The 16,886-nt window shown below is 35.9% G+C and overlaps 2 protein-coding genes and 1 pseudogene across 2 annotated transcripts; 2 read left to right on the top strand and 1 right to left on the bottom strand.

The window, feature by feature from the left end:
- The first annotated feature begins 2,050 nt into the window (after positions 1-2,050).
- On the top strand, positions 2,051-5,869 carry LOC118063056 (G-type lectin S-receptor-like serine/threonine-protein kinase SD2-5; annotated as a pseudogene).
- A 71-nt stretch (positions 5,870-5,940) lies between these two features.
- Positions 5,941-8,752, bottom strand: LOC118063059 (uncharacterized). Its single transcript, XM_035076968.2, has 4 exons — positions 8,315-8,752; positions 7,322-7,944; positions 6,489-7,004; positions 5,941-6,258 (listed from the first exon to the last, which is right to left on the bottom strand). Exons 1-4 carry the CDS (start codon positions 8,565-8,567, stop codon positions 6,211-6,213), a joined length of 1,440 nt encoding a protein of 479 aa, XP_034932859.1. The 5' UTR covers positions 8,568-8,752; the 3' UTR covers positions 5,941-6,210.
- A 2,321-nt stretch (positions 8,753-11,073) lies between these two features.
- Positions 11,074-11,868, top strand: LOC118063049 (transcription repressor OFP5-like). The gene has a single exon (XM_073408709.1). The coding sequence runs from the start codon at positions 11,074-11,076 to the stop codon at positions 11,866-11,868; it is 795 nt and encodes a 264-aa protein (XP_073264810.1).
- Positions 11,869-16,886: the final 5,018 nt, after the last annotated feature.

Below are 16,886 nucleotides of genomic sequence, written 5' to 3' on the forward strand. Positions count from 1 at the left end.
ATTGGTTTATTCACTAACGCTAGAGTTAGGAATAAAAATACCGGTTTAAATTTATATTATTTATATTCCTTGTATTTTATTTTATTTAGCTAGAAAAAAAAATATGTGCATGCGTAAAAATAAATTTATTTTTGTTTATTTATTCACTGGCGCTAGAGTAGGGAATAAAAAATATTGATCTAATTTTTTTTCTTAGCTACGAATTTTTACCAGCGCTAGAGTTGGAATTATTCGAGCTCGAATATTCACTGGCGCCAAAGTCAGGAATATTCTAAACAAATTATAATAGCATAAGCGAATAAATGTTTAGCAATTGAAGACAGAACCAACAATGCAGTTTGCCTTAGGCAGAACGTTTAAGGGGTGATAATATCTTTCCTTTTACATAACTAGTTTCGAATCATAGAATCTTTGTTGACCAGTTAGGATTTCTAGTGACTATAATACTAGGTGTCGACTCCTCAAATAAGATATTTTTCTTAAAAGAACAAGATGCCAAATATCTGTTCTTTTTTCATAAATCAAGATAATTTTTAGAACCACTGCGATGTTGGGTGTGACAATCAACATTGTGCTTATTCTTTTCAGAACAATAACAAAGCTTTAGTGAAGAGTGAAGAAGTGTTTCCTGCACAATAATAGTGAATGAAAACTAGACCAAAGTGAGTTCATGTTAGATACTATTGTATGAGTGCTTAAGTAGTTAAGGATGAGATATCTCTCAAGCTGTCAAAAAAAAAATTTTACTTGAGAGGATGGATAATCTTATTTTTTAAACCATGTATGAAAAAAAAGGTGAGTGAAGGCCTTATGATGTCGAGTGAAGAGTCCATTTTCATGAAGTTAAATTGATAATTAGAGTATTATACTAGAGAGAAACGTGAACACTATTTATAAGTGGCGTGCATGTCATCTAATTGAGTGATTATGTGAATAAAAGTGTTTACATAGTCAATGATGAATTATTGGCTAGAACGAGCATGGAAACAAGTGTCAATTGACTTTTATGGATAGTTCCCTATCATAAATTAAAAAGCTAGATAAACTATTGAATGAGATGACTGTTCTCTTACGAAAATTCAAAAGGAAAAGCATCGTCGAATATGAGTCAATTTTCCACGCCTGTCATTCTCGTTCTCGGCTGTTGGGTCTATAATGGCTGCATGCCGTATTGCTTGACGAGGACTATTTAAGTATTATTCTCGACCTTTTATTTATTTATTTTGGATTTTTTCTGCTGGTGGGTCTATAATATTTTTTTTTATAACCGAAGTCTGTAAACAGAAACATTTTATTTATTTTCCGCGTCAAGAAAGTCAAGTAACTCAGTCACCCACTTTTTTTAAACTCCCACTGCACTAGATCTCGCTCCTTCTGCTGTGAATCCAATTCCAAATATTTATGGAGAAAAAAAAATATTAATCTTTATTTACAACGTTGGTTAATTACAATTAGTACAATGATATCAATTTCTTCTCTTATACTAAAATAATGATACCAATTCTAGATATTATATATGAATTATGTTATGTTATGTATGAAAAATACTAAAAAAGAGATAGGTTAATTTGGTCATCCCATAAAACTATATATGGAATGAGATTAAAACTTAAGGAATGGGAATAGCACTGCACAAAATATTAATGATATTTATTATTTATAGTATATGGTCAATGAAGTGTCATGATTCATCGAGTGATTTCCAATGAAATTTGGAGCACATACCAGCTTAATTCTAAGTTTGCTAGAAGAGTTATTTGATTTTCGAACAAATTCATAAGCACTTAGGCACAATCTACTCTTTTTTTCTTATTAAAAAAATTGTATAAAGAACAACTAAATATTTATTAAAATGAAGAAATCAACACATTAAATAAAATTGTATTGTTCTCTACAACAAATTGTGGAGACCCCAAAAGAAAAGTGAGAGCGAGATGTGCTTCCGGGGCATGTTAAAATTAAGAAATTAACACGTTAAAAAAACTTTCAATATGCCTTGTATGTTTGATATGTAAATTGACATATTTAATATCAATTCAATCTTGAGTATGAACCTATTCTCCAATGTCACTTTCATTTGCTCCAAATGGGAAGATACTGCTTGGATTTTTATTTTTTTGTCTCACGTAAAATTACTTGAAGTTAAAAGAAAAGTCATGATGGGTATTGCGAGGAGATCATACAACAAGAATCGTAAGCTCTTGAGGGTAAACATGTCCGCTATCCATGGCTGGTAATAAGGACGGGGAAATTAAAGAATTTTCATTGATGGGGCAAATAGCATCACGTTTTGTGTTCAAAAACAGGGAAGCTTCTATGGCTGCTGCTGCACTGCGTTCATTTGGTGTTGTATAGCAACAGCATTTATTTATCTGTATTCCATTCCAGAGTAATACCAAACAAAAATAGCAGAGCTCATGGCTATGTGGCCTTTGAGTGATATCCTGCTAGTGCAGCTTTTGATCATGTTATCTCCTGCATGCTTCCTAGAAGCTCAAACTTCTTACTCCACAGCCCAAAATTATTACCCATCATGGACAAACAATTTGTCCATTCCAGCGAGAGGCTTTGATTCCTACCAAATGATCTTGTTGAGTGAGTATTGGTCTTTTGCTTGTGGATTTTACTCCAAAGACCAGGAAAATGATTCCTTTTATTTTGCAGTTGTATCACTCAACCAAACATATGCAGGAGCTATTGTTAATTTCACTCTTCAGCATGTCATATGGTTGGCAAATGAAAATAAGCCTGTTGGACGGAACGCAACTCTAAAGTTACTTCCAGAAGGAAATTTGGTTCTGAGAGATGCAGATGGAGCTTTAGTCTGGTCTACCAACACGTCTAACATGTCTGTTGCGGGTATAAAGATGATGGAAACAGGGATGCTTGTGCTTCAAGACCACAATAATAAGACTGTGTGGCAATCTTTCAGTAATACAGCACATGTGTCCACTTCATGGACGAATAATGATCCCATATCAGCCATGCCTTTTAATCTATTTAAAATAATCATGATGCACGGAGCTGGTTTTTATTGTGGATTTCTCTCCAAGGACCGGAATTCCTTCTATTTTGCTATATGGAAGAAGAAGTCGGAATATTCTGGAGATGATGATCCGGAGGCCTTATGGTTAGCAAACAGAAACAGGCCTGTTGGTGAGAACGCAACTTTACAATTTTTACCAGATGGAGATTTGGTTCTGAGAGATGCTGATGGAGCTTTCGTTTGGTCTACTAACACATCTAACATGTCTGTTGCGGGTATGAGGATGATGGAAACTGGAAACCTTGAGCTTCAAGACCACAATAATAAGATTGTGTGGCAATCTTTTAGTAATACAGCACATGTGTCCGCTTTATGGACGAATAATGATCCCATATCAGCCATGCCTTATAATCTATATAAAATATTCATGATGCACGGAGCTCCTTTTTCTTGTGGATTTCACTCCAAGGACCGGAATTCCTTCTATTTTGCAATATGGAAGCAATCGGAAGTTTCTGGAGATGATGTTCCGGAGGCCTTGTGGTTAGCAAACAGAAACAGGCCTGTTGGTGAGAACGCAACTTTACATTTTTTACCAGATGGAGATTTGGTCTTGAGAGATGCTGATGGAACTTTCGTTTGGTCTACTAACACATCTAGCATGTCTGTTGCGGGTATGAGGATGATGGAAACTGGAAACCTTGAGCTTTATGATGTCAATAACAAGACTGTTTGGAATTCATTTGATCATCCTTCTGATGTACTGCTTCTTGGGAACAAATTAGTGGCAGGACAGAAGCTGGTGGCAAGTGTTTCGAAAACTAATAGATCTGAAGGTGTCTTCAGCCTCTCTGTGATCCTACAAGGTTTGTTTGCTTCTTACCAAGCTACTGCGCCACAAAAGTACTTCAAATTCTCAGTTTTGGGGGGCATAGACAGCCTCCAACTAAGTCATGATGAATCCTCTGGTAATCTTGCTTTACTTATAATGTCAGCTTCACCTGATGAGCCGAATACAATGCTTACAAGCACCATTAAATACTCAGCGACGGCTTACATGAAATTTGATCCTGATGGGCATCTCAGAATTTATGATGGCAACATGATCGACGGGGTTGATCTGTTGACAGATATGAGTGCATGTGATTACCCAACAGCTTGTGGTAATTATGGGCTGTGCTTAAATGGACAGTGCTCGTGCCCAGCAGGATTTGCTCGAGCCAATACCACAAATGATCAAGGCAACTACAATTGCTGGCAGATGAGTCCAACCACATGTGAAAATCCAAAATCCCATTCTCTTCTTCCCCTGGAAGATGTCTACTATTTCAATTATGTTGACCCTGAGGCAGCGGTCCTGAAAGGAACAGACATGAAGAGTTGTAAAGATGCATGTTTGAAAAACTGTTCATGCAACGCTGCTCTATTTCAGTATTACTTTAATGATTCTCATGGGAATTGTTTTTTGCCCTCACCAGTTCTTACACTAACGGGTGATGGTAAGGAAAGAAACAGTTACCATTCTAATGCCTTCATCAAAACTTCTAATGATGGAGAGAATGGAAGTGCTTTTACATCTACTATCAATCCTACATCTTCTATCAATCCTAAAATAATAGCAGGATCAACTATTGGAGCCATCCTTGTTATGAGTTTAATTGGTGGTCTATGTATTATGGTTTGGAGGAAGAAAAGAGATCTAGAGGAAGGAATGGAAGACTTGAATCAACTATCAGGAATGCCCATGAGATTCACATACCAAGAACTAAGAGTGGCAACTTGGGATTTTGAGAAGAAGCTTGGAGGAGGAGGGTTTGGATCAGTTTTTGAAGGAATTCTAGAAAATGGAGAAAAAATTGCAGTAAAGCGCCTAGATGCTTTAGGCCAAGGGCAGAAGGAATTCTTGGCTGAGGTCAAAAGTATAGGAAGCATCCATCATGTCAGCCTGGCGAGGCTAATTGGATTCTGTGCTGATAAATTGCACACGCTTTTAGTCTATGAGTTCATGTGCTGTGGGTCTTTGGATAAGTGGATTTTTCTGCAGGGAACCACTACTACATCCTCTGGACTTCCAAACTAGAAGAAACATTATCATGGATGTAGCAAAGGGGCTGGCCTATCTCCATGAAAGAATGCAGACAAAGAATAGTCCACTTAGACATCAAACCACAAAACATTTTGTTGGATGAAAATCTGCATGCTAAGATCTCTGATTTTGGCTTGTCTAAGTTGATTGACAGGGATCAAAGTCAAGTGGTGACCACAATGAGAAGGAACTCCTGGGTACTTGGCTCCTGAATTATTCAGCTCAGTCATCACAGAGAAGGCAGATGTTTATAGTTTTGGAATCGTAGTCATGGAAGTTGTCTGCGGAAAGAAAAAATCTGGATAGGTCACAGCCAGCTGAGTGCATGCATTTGCTCCCTATTCTTATGAAGAGGGCACAGGAGGATCAATTGATTGATATGGTTGACAATAGCAGTGAGGATATGCAATTGCACAGGTTAGAAGCTGCGGAGATGATGAGGGTTGCTATTTGGTGTCTGCAAAGTGATCACACCAGGAGGCCTAGCATGTCAACCGTGGTTAAGGTCTTAGAGGGCACCATGGGTGTTGAGGCAGACCTAGACTATTGCCTTCAGAATGCAACAACAATGGCAAGCAATAAGAAGAGAGGCAGAGCTGGGCAGTACTGCCACATTGCTGCCATCACTACTATCAGGACCAAGGTGAAGAAAGATCTTTTGCGAAATATATGTGGTGTTTATGTTTTCTCCGATAGGTGTTTTACCTTCAGTTCTCTTTATATCGCTACTGTAACGTTAGCTACTGTAATATTATCTGGGAAATTGTTCAATTAGCATAAAGTGTGATTCTTTAAAGCCAAGACATGCAATCAGTTTTCTGTTTAAGTTTTTTTGAGGTAAAGAATTACTTTTATAGCCAACAAAGAGCCATATATACATGATTCCGGTAAACATATTACTATCAACATTGTGCTGATTCTTTTCAGAGCAATCATATCGAAGGCATTTGATTGAATTGTGTTGACTTAGCATGGAAAATTGAAGCTACCTCTCCAGAAACTCTTTTCTTTTCTTTTTCTTTTTTCTTGAAGCTGCAATTTGTCTTCGCAAATCGCTACTCATTGCTCAGGTATAATGATGTCAAAGTCATTAACAGTCCATTCAGCAACTTGATTAGGGCCTTGAATATCTCTGTTCCTAAATCAATGGACATCCACTGCCTCCTAGCCGGGGAGTCCCAGGATCCTGCAAAATAAGTAATAGCCGCCATATGTTAATGTCAAAGAGCTTTGTCCATTTTAATAATTCATCATGTCACTTCCTTTTGGCCTCTGTACAAAATTTCCTTCCGTTTCTAGGATGCAGGATTATATCTAGTGACTTCGAGTTTTGAAAAAACTAGTAAATTTGAAGCTCTGAATCTGTGCTTAGGCCATTTAATCCATAAGAGAAAAGTGAAAGACAGAAAAGCAAACCTGGTAGAAGTAAAGTGATTGCGACAACCTCCCAACATCAAGTTCCCAAGTTCTCGGGTCACCAATCCAACCCTCACCTTGCTTGGTAGGATATCCATACTCACCCCAAACTGGATGTGGCAAAATCTGTAATATCTCCTGAGGCTGAGGATTGCTATAGGGATCACACAAACTATAAGGAACTTCAAGATGCTCTGCGTTCCCCGGAGAACAGTACAAGTGATAGGCGGCATAAGGGAAGCGAGCAGTGTCATTGCGATGGATACGTGTTCCATCGGGAAATGTATGGTAAGGAGGGCACACGTTGAGGTTGCTTGGATGGCACCATGAACTTATGTTTGGATTTATGATCATTTCGCTGTATCGAGTGACATCTGAAGTAACATTGCCATCGCAAGGTTTCCCATCGTTCTTCCAACAGCTTCCCATGTCCATCAGGTAGAACTGGCTGCTAGGACCCCCACCATTGATTACATTTAAAGTGAACCTTACTTTGAAGTTTGGTGATTCTGGGATCTGCATACAGTGCACGTCAACTCCATCACTCACAAGTTTGTTTGGCTTGTAAGTAAAACCTGCATTAGTGCATGATACAGACTATTTTTTTCAACCCCTAGATGTCAGTCACTCGTGTAAACCCACCTCCCCTGTGAAATGTTTGCAGGATTTGACCTACATTTCAATCTATTTCTATGCATCATAATATTTTATCTACATCGGAGGCTGGGCAGAAACAAAGAAAAGGTTTGGCACTCCCTTTGTTTGTATTTGAACCGTTGAGGAATTTGAACTATGTATATTAATTAGATCAAAGAATGAAAAGGAGCACTCACAATTTTTGACATACCCCTTGTTGGGTAATGGTACCCACCAGAAACATCATGTGTGGCATCTGATCTCAAGTAAAGCATCAACCATGGATACTTTGTTGAGGTCCTCAAAAGATGATGAAAAATCCAACTTCCCTTTCCTACCTCCTTCTCCCATGTCACAGAATGGTATGAAATGTTATCCATTAGTCCCTTGCTCAAATCTGCATCCAAATCCCATGACCCATAAAACCTTCCTTTAAGTGTCGTCCTATTAGGCCCTTGCAACGTGGTGTAATCATGATAAATGAATGGCTGGTTCATGCAACCTTTTCCAAAGCAAGGGAATCCAGTGTCAGGGCCGAAAGGCCCCACTCTGTGGCCATTTTTGGGGCACTTGGCCGAGTAAGTGTCCATGTTGCCGCTCTTGAGCATGATCATCCAGAATTGCCACGGATTAGGAGTGTCTTCAACCTGACATTTTGAGCCTAAATAGAGTTCCTTATCCGCAGCATAAAGGTTTACATCATAAAGGGCATTTGGTTGCACTCCTAGAAAAGGGTTTCCAACACTAAGCTTGTTGTCTTCCTCTGTGACTCTGTGGACCAATGCATATGGCAAGGAATTGCAGAGGGCGCAGTTCTTTTCTACAAGACAGAAAATTCAGAAACAAAATAAATACAGATCATAAATGTTCGAGTACTTTCTTCTCACAACTTACTATAGAAACATAGAAGTTATACAAACCCTTCTCTTCGTTAAGAAATTGTCTATTCTGATTTCCAGTTCTTGCTGGGAATTTACGCATTTATTGGATTTATAAAACTCAAGAATCATAAACAGACTAACTCTTGTTCACTGAAGGAAAGGTACTAACAATCTACTACATGACAATTTTCTATCCAAAAAGGCAATTCAATACGGTGATAAAGCAAACAGATGTTCATAAATTATCACCAGAGATACATGAACAGATAGAAGACAAGTAAAGCAAAGAAAATGGCCTGCAAATCTTACCTTCTGCCTTCGGAGAAGCCTTGTATATGTCAAAGCAATCTGCAGCTCTCGGGCTGCCCATAGAAGGAACTTCTTCTCCAACCTCATTGCATTGATTCCATGACTCTATTGCCAACCTTAAACCATCTCTTCTCATTCCAGGATCGCCTAATGCTGATACATACTCATTTCCAGCTGTAGCATATAAGGCTCTTGAAAGAATAACCACGGCCAGAACAGGAAGAAAATAAACTGGGTTCTTCTTTCCATCCATTGGTTAGAATAGAGGAAGTTTGATATCACACATGTACATAACTATATATAATATGATAATGAATTGAAGAACTCAGTAGAGATGTAGAATTCGAACTTGATTGATGGAGACCCAAGTACGAAAAAATTGCTCTAGACTTTGGTCTTACTTTCCAGTTGCGAGGAACATACTCTTCCTTATAATGAAAGCTCTACAGATATTATTGTTAATTTCCTATGTGTAACTTCGGTCGGTACAAATTCCCGCTCATAGAGGGCTACTTATGCCTTTCTTAAACTAACTCTCGCACCAGAAAAGAAAGGGACAAACCAGAATTTTTAATGAAAAACAATATAAGCTAGGGATACAAAAGGACTTTTGGTCACATCTGTTTAAAATCATATTCACAAAGTTAGAGAAATCACTGGAAAATAGTAAAAGTTCATCTTCAGCCTATGCTGTAAGGAAAGGTGCCGTTTCTAGCTAACTTCTGTAGACGTTAAAACCTACCCTAGCAAGTCTTCATGTATTCCAAAAGGACATTACTATAAAAAAGTATATACTACTTCGAGTAAATACTTGGGGGTATACGTATAGAGTTATTGAGCCATTATTCTGCAGAACAAGCAGAGGAAAACCAAAATAGGGGATTCTGTCCCTTCTTGCTGATAATGATAACACATCGCATTACAGTAAGAATCTGACAATGACCCTTCTTGCCTTTGATGGACCACGGGTTGGCTGCACATGCAAAACTTATTACAGGGCCAAAGTGGGACTGAAAGTGGAACAATTGTCCTAGCCTGTGCAAGTTACATGAATGCTATTATGTCAAAGTTTAATTGTAATTTCTAGCTCTGCAATGCAAATTTACTCCAAATCCTTCACTGTCTGTGATGCAAACCACACATTGACTGTAACAGTGGGTAAGGGCATTAGCATAACTAATTTGGTCTTAACAAGCAAACATTGATGTCTGTAGCCTTTCTAACTAGAATACCAGTTGTTGGTTTTCTTTAAAACAAAGTGATGCCTCTATCATATCTGGAGTAGGAGAAAAGTTTCTATATTCTGTTCTTGAAATGCAATCAATCCTATAGATGCAAAACTATAGATGCCTCTATCATATCTGGACCTGTACCTACTGCAGGTGTTGATCCAATGCAGCCAAGGATTTGGACCGATTTACTTTTGTTTGTGGGCCTGAGGCTTACCAAACCCAACCATTCTTTCAGCCTTAATTCTTATTAAGTGCTAAGATCTTCTTTTTGTCCGAGGCTATTAGCCACTGTAGTGGTCTTTGACAAAAAAGCAAAAAGTCACTCCTCCAGAAACCAAAAACAAGCAAAAGGTAAAAGAAGGAAACAGATTGATTTTAAAGAAAACAAAAGGAAATGATTAAAGAAAGAAATCTCCAAATCACTAAAGCCATAAAGAGAGAACTGTCAGTCCTAATTGTCCAAAACCTGCCCCCATTTCAAAGCCCTGGTAGCTGGTTCATACCAAGATACAAAAGTTCACGAGCTACTGATGCAACAACACTGGATATGTGGACAGAATTATAGACCATAATTCTTGTGGATGAACTTGGGGTGATCCTGCACCTAGAGGATCAAAGGGATTCCCATCTGAGCATGGGTTTAGGCATGAATTCATTTCCAAGTACAAACCATAAAGTGAAAAAAAGAAGCCAAAGTGGTCACAAGATTAAGGGCGGGTGCCTCTTTTGAAAAAAAAAAAAAAAAAACTAGCAGGAGAAAACAAAGTAAGAAACCCACGTCCCTATTTATAAGCTTCTAACTGTCCCAAACTGCTACAACTCTCTCTCCCCCCCTCCCATTAACATCCCATTCAGTTTCTTATCATCATCTCCATCTTCTTCTTCTTCTCTTGGCAACTGGATAACCTTAAAAAAATCAAGCTATCCTCATCCAAACAAAAGAAAGAAAACCACTCCATAACAAACAGTAAAAACCCTGTTTTGTCAGAAGTAGAAAAGGATGAAGTGGGGTAGGAAAAAAACCCCATCTTCTTCGCGCCCTTCTTTAATATCTCATGTTTTCCCCACTTCCTGGCTAACAAAGTTCAAGCACATGAGCATCAACCCAGGGCAAGAACATGCAAAAGCGAAGCAAAAAAGGGAAATGGAATTCTGTTTTCCGCAAGTCCATTGCCATTTGCTCGTGGTGAAGGAGGAGGTAGATTCTATGGTGGGGATGGCGATGCTTTTTGGAGACTTTCTTTTGGTGACGAGAGTGCTAGCACAGGTGCTTTGAGTTCATTTCATAATGATTTGGACAGTGAGCTCCAGGCTCCACTATCAAGTTGTCACAGCTGTAGATCAAACGCTACAAGGGTAAATAATAGAAAAGAAGACCAAATCAGGTTCAGCAACAAAGGTTTCTGAAGCAAGGAAAATGAGAGGACTGGCAAGAGAAATTGAGATTTTGCCTGAAATGGATGCATGTATAAGTGATAAGGTAGCAGAAATCAGAACCCCAAGGTTGAGGTTGAGAGAAAGGAGAAAATGAGGAAAACAGATCAAAGGGTTTTCGAAGCGCAGCAGTTCAAATTGGATGGAGAATCGTATGAAGCAGAGAGGGTATCAAGAAAAGAGACATCAAAGAATATTTCTGAAATGGAATCAGAAAGAACGATTGGGAGGATAGAGAGAGAGGACGGTAAGTTGACAGCTTCTCATTCAAAAAAAGATTTCTCCGTGTCTTCCATTAATGTGAGCGATTCTCATCTAAGAAAGACTAAAAAAGACTTTGTATTTGCTGCTCAGAAAGAAAGTGATGGATTTTCTGCTGAAAATTTGGGTTCTGAGTGGCAAACGTTGAAAGACATGAAGATTGAAGAGCTCAAGACAAAGAGGGAGAGACAGAGAAAATCTCTGTACATAAACAGAGAATTGCAGAGGAAAAAGAAAAGTAAAGTCAGGGCTATTTCTCCAAGAACAGCTTCAAAAGTCGAAATCTGCAGAATAAAAGCACTTGAAGACATGAAGAAAGCCAAGATGAAAAAGAAGAAAAAGGCTAGGGAGAAAAAAATGGAGGGATTCACAGGCCTAGAGAATTTCGCTGTGGTGAAAACCTCGTTTGATCCACAGAAAGACTTCAGAGATTCAATGATTGAAATGATTGAGGAGAAGAGAATTAGCCGGTCAGAAGAGCTCGAAGAACTCTTGGCGTGCTATCTGACATTGAACGCTGACGAGTATCATGATCTTATTGTCAAGGTATTCCGGCAGGTATGGTTTGATCTGAACGAGGCCTGCTTTGATACTGAACTAGAGAATGAACAAGGTTACGATGAATAACCGCATTATTCAGTAAATTATAGCAAGAAACTTGTAAATTTCCTGTAAATTGCTAAGATATTACTGTTATAATATGATGATGCCTCTAATTAATTATCATTCCATGAAAAATTATCATCATAACTTCAATGCAGTAACAATTTCAAGAATTAGTGCTATTAAAGTTTGTGTACAGATGTCCACCATAATCGAGGGGACGCACTGATGAGGAAAGGAGAGAATTGATGAGTTATAAACAGTACACAGCTAATTGCTTGCAACACGTATTGATGCTTAAGCATTCCCATCACCTATCATGCTACGAATATTTAAAGAGTGAGAGAAACCCTATCCTCTCACAAGTACCAAGGATTGCCGTGCAATGTCAACAACTTACATTCAACATCTATGAGCGGGAAGGCAGCAAAGTGACAAATCCATATATAGTTCGGTTTACATTATCTAAGTGGATCATTAACCCGTGTTAGGTTGCGGATCCAGTTAATTTTTATTAAATATATATAAAAAGATATTTAGATATTATTATTGTTTTTTAGTAAAAAAAAATTAAACTAAATAGGGATTGATCTAATTGACTTTAAAAGTTTAAAAACAACCCAGATGACTTGTAAAAATAATAAAAAAACCTATGACTCGATTCATGAAATTAAGATAATCTAATAGAAAAAAAATAGCATGTTTTAACTCGGGTTAATCTACTAAATCCACGATTTTGATTATAAGATAGAGATAACCCTATAAAAAAGAAAATTAAAAACAAATTGTGAGACTCAACTCTTAATCGACCCTATTAGATCTAATGTTGTATTATAAAGTTTGTAAAAAATTTAATTAAAAAATGATACAAAAAATATGTAAAGTTAACATGGGTTAACTCATTAAGCACTATTCACGGGGTATAAAGATGAGATAACCTAATAAAAAGCAAACCAAAACAAATCATAAAATCTAATTATCAATAAAACACAATATTAAATGATGATATTGAAAAAAAAATCAATTAAAAAAAACTGAGTCAACTGAGTTAACTCGTTAAACTCACTACCCGGGTCATAAGATAGGGACAACCTAATAAAAAAAATCAAGTATTGAAAGATTTATGATCCAAGTCATAAGACTAAAATAACCTTTTAGAAAAAAAAAAATACAACCCAATTTAATGAGGGTTAAAATGTTAAAACCCATGACCCTAAATAAAAACCAAAATATCCCCATAGAAAAAAAATCAAAACATATCATGAAGCTCAATTCTCAATTTATCTAATGTTAAATGATGAAATTGAAAAAAAATTAAAATTAAAAAAAGATATAAAAACAACCCAAGTTAACTTGGGTTAACCCATTAATCACCATTCTCGGATTATAAGGCCAGAATAACCTAATAGAAAACAAATAAAACATATCATGAAATCTAATTCTCAATTAACTTAATATTAAATGATGAAAAGTGGGAAGAAAAAGTTAATAGGAAAAAGGAAAAAAAATGAGTCAACCAGGTTAACCCGTAATCCGTGTAATGAGAGTGAGATAACCCAATAAAGAAAACAAATCTAATATTAAAAGATGAAGTTTAAAAAAAACATTAATAGAAAAAATATATAAAAAACTATTATAATGAATAGTGTTTTGTGAGGAGGGGTAACAACAAAACCCCCTCATCATATAGTTTTTCTTGTTAATTAATGTGTCTCTTATAATGTCGATGCTCTAGAAAAAAAATATACACATATGACATTTTAAAAAAACATTTTTAAATGCAACGTAATGCAATTGAATTAATAGTCACACATCCTTTCTTTTCTAGATGATGATCAACTTATATTATAATACAAGTAGCTTCAACTTCAATATTTAGATTCTTCCAACATTCTATGTGCCTTTATAATATCTCATAATCTTTGCATAGATGCTAACTTGTTTAAGAGTTTAACATAATCAATATAATTTTGAGAGCGTCATTACAATTCTTGGTCGATTCTACCTACTAAGGTTTTGCAGACACCTAAAAAAGACTTCTAAACAAATAAAGCTTCTTTTCCTCACACTTCTACTTTTTCTACAAGCTACTCAACTTGTATATAAGCCTATAGACATCAAATCCCATATACTAATATACTTTCTCAAAAGAAATTTTAAAGACATTGATAGCCTTCTCAATCTTTTAAGCAAAGTAGCAAGTAAACTAATGGGTTTATTTTAAATCATGTATCCAAATGAGAAAATAAACATTCATGTGCTTAGCCCATAAATAAAAGCCTAAAGTTATCATATTTTAAGGTTAAAGTTTATTTGTAAATGCTTTTATTCTCTACCTTTTGGTAGCTATAGAGAACAGATAATTGGTGAGTTTTGAATTACTTTGGGATCTTGGATGAGAGAAAAATTTTATGTGACACATTGTAGTCTTATACTTTTTCATAATAAATTTTCCTTTATTGTCTTGCTCGTAGGATAGGTCTAAGTTTCTAAATCATATAAATTTTGTGTTTTCTCTTGTGTGATTTATTGTGCTTATTCTTTTATGTTTCTCTACTTTTCAATTAGTTTGAGATTATAAGATTGTTTTCATAACAAACTAGTATTAGAGCTTGCCTGGTTATCAATTGGCTTTTTACAATGGTGATAAAAGTAATGTCGATAATCAAATTTGATATAGAAAAATTTAATGGTTGGAAAAACTTCAAATTCGTCAAATCCACGACTTTGGTTATGAAACTAAAATAATCATATAAAAAGCAAATCAAAACAAATTATAAAGTTCAATTCTCAATCAACATCTCAATCATTGTTGAACCCAATGTTGAATGATGAAATTTATAAAAAATTAAAATTGAGAAAATGACATAAAAATGAGTCAAGTCAACTCGGGTTAACCTGTTAAGCACAATTCTCGGTTTATGAGACCGAGATAACTTAATAAAAAGCAAACCAAAGTAAATCATGAAGCCTAATTCTTAATCAAACATAATATTAATTGATGAATCTAGGAAAAAATAATTAAAAAGGAAAAAAAAAAACAAGTCAATTAGGTTAACTCACTAAACTACGACTCAGGTAATAAGACATGAACAATCCAATAAAATACAAATCCAATGTTAAAGAACTAGTGATCCAAGTCATAGGGAACAAGATAACCTTTTAGAAAAAAAAAATAAAAAAAAAAATTGAATTTAACCGGGGTTAAAATGACAAAACTCGCGAACTTGATCATGAGATCAAGATATCTCATAGAAAACAAATCAAAAACTTATTATGAATCTCAGTTTCCAACTAAATTAATGTTAAATGATGAAATAAAAAAAATTAAAAAAAGACATAAAAACAATCTGAGTCAACTCGGGTTAACCCGTTAAGCATTATTCTCGGATTATGCGGCCGGAATAACCTAATAGAAAGCAAACAAAGCAAATCATGAAAACTATTTTTAATCAACACAATATTAAAAGATAAAATTAAAAAAAAAAAAACTCGAGATAATCAGATTAATTCGCGATCCATGTTATGAAAATAAGATAATCTAATAAAAAATAAATATAGTATTAAATAATGAAATTATATTAAAAAAAAAAAAAAACATTGATTAAAAATGAAATAAAAAAATACTGCTATTTTTGGTTTTTTGTTAATTTATTCATAAGATCATCTAGATAAATCAACATGATAAGATGATGTGTCCTTGTAAGGAGGATGCCGTTTACGTAGCATACTCTAAAACTGGCTAGAAAAGAAGATGCTCTATCTTTAACAACAGATTTGATCATCCTACTGCAGAGGACAAAGGCTTGACATGTAAAAAGGTAAAATCATAGGCTATGCCTATAAATATCAAAGCATCAACTTCCTATTTTGTTCTTGCTGGCTAGTATTTGCGCAGTGCTAGCTAGTACAGCTACAGCTATTCTAAAACGCCAGCCTGCCATTTCAAAGCCGCATTTGAATGATCCTCAGTATAATTTGGATAAGAATTAAGATACAGGATGCTACATGCACAATTTGACCGTTGTGAAGCAAAGGAAAATGCTCGTGAAGAGGAGTTCAAAGCTCCACCTTGCAGCAAGATTTGTTGCCTTCTGAGCAACCAAGTTTTCGATCATTTTTATCCTCAGAAGGCAGAAGGCCATGGACTGATTCCCCAGGAAACTCTAGCAGAACAACTCCGTTTTAAAGCTAGCAATGTTAAGATTCAAGGGCATTTAGATAAACTAGGAAGAGAAAAAACAGTAAAACCGAAACTCGAGAGGAAAAGAGCGCCAAATAAGAGGTCTCTGGATGAGCTTTGGTTCCATCTACTACAAAACAATAATGGTTTTGGCATGCATAACCAGTCTTGCTCGAACAAGGAATGGTATGTAAGCATGTTTTTGCACGACATGCTTTCACCTTTCAGACAAAATAAGTCCTTGGAGCAAACAAAAAAATATTCACCGATATTCACATTCTTAGAACACTTTGAGCATAGAGATGGACCATCCTTTTTTCTGTTTTCCACTCTTCACTGGAGAGATATAGATGAAATTGGGAAAACCACACTACCACCATTGTCTTGATGGAGGGGAAAAGATATCTGTCAATTGTCTGTATTGGAATCTTATCTAACTATATTCTCAGTGATAAGCATCAAGACCAGATACAGAGCTTCTGGAATAAATAAAGCACCTAATAGAACATTGCAATTAAATTTTCCAATTTCTGCAGGGTGCAGTTATAAAGTGCTGAAATTTCACAGGCACTTTGTAAGAGTTTCAAAGAGTGCAAACGAGCTTATTTGCTGCCAAAAACAAAACATAACATGCTTTCCAAACACACACTGAACAGCATACTTATATGACAGACTCCATTCAAAAACTTCATGATGTCAAAATTTGACTAAATGAAGGCAATAACTACAGAAACCAGAGGAAAAAAAGGATGGGACACTAAGATAGTTAAACAGAAAACTGAAGATACAGAAAGGTTACAAAGGAATTTTCATTGCTACAGACTGATAGACAGTGTTTAATAACTGTATGGTTACTACT

Source organism: Populus alba, chromosome 4 (assembly GCF_005239225.2).
Source record: "Populus alba chromosome 4, ASM523922v2, whole genome shotgun sequence".
Taxonomy (NCBI): Eukaryota; Viridiplantae; Streptophyta; class Magnoliopsida; order Malpighiales; family Salicaceae; genus Populus; species Populus alba.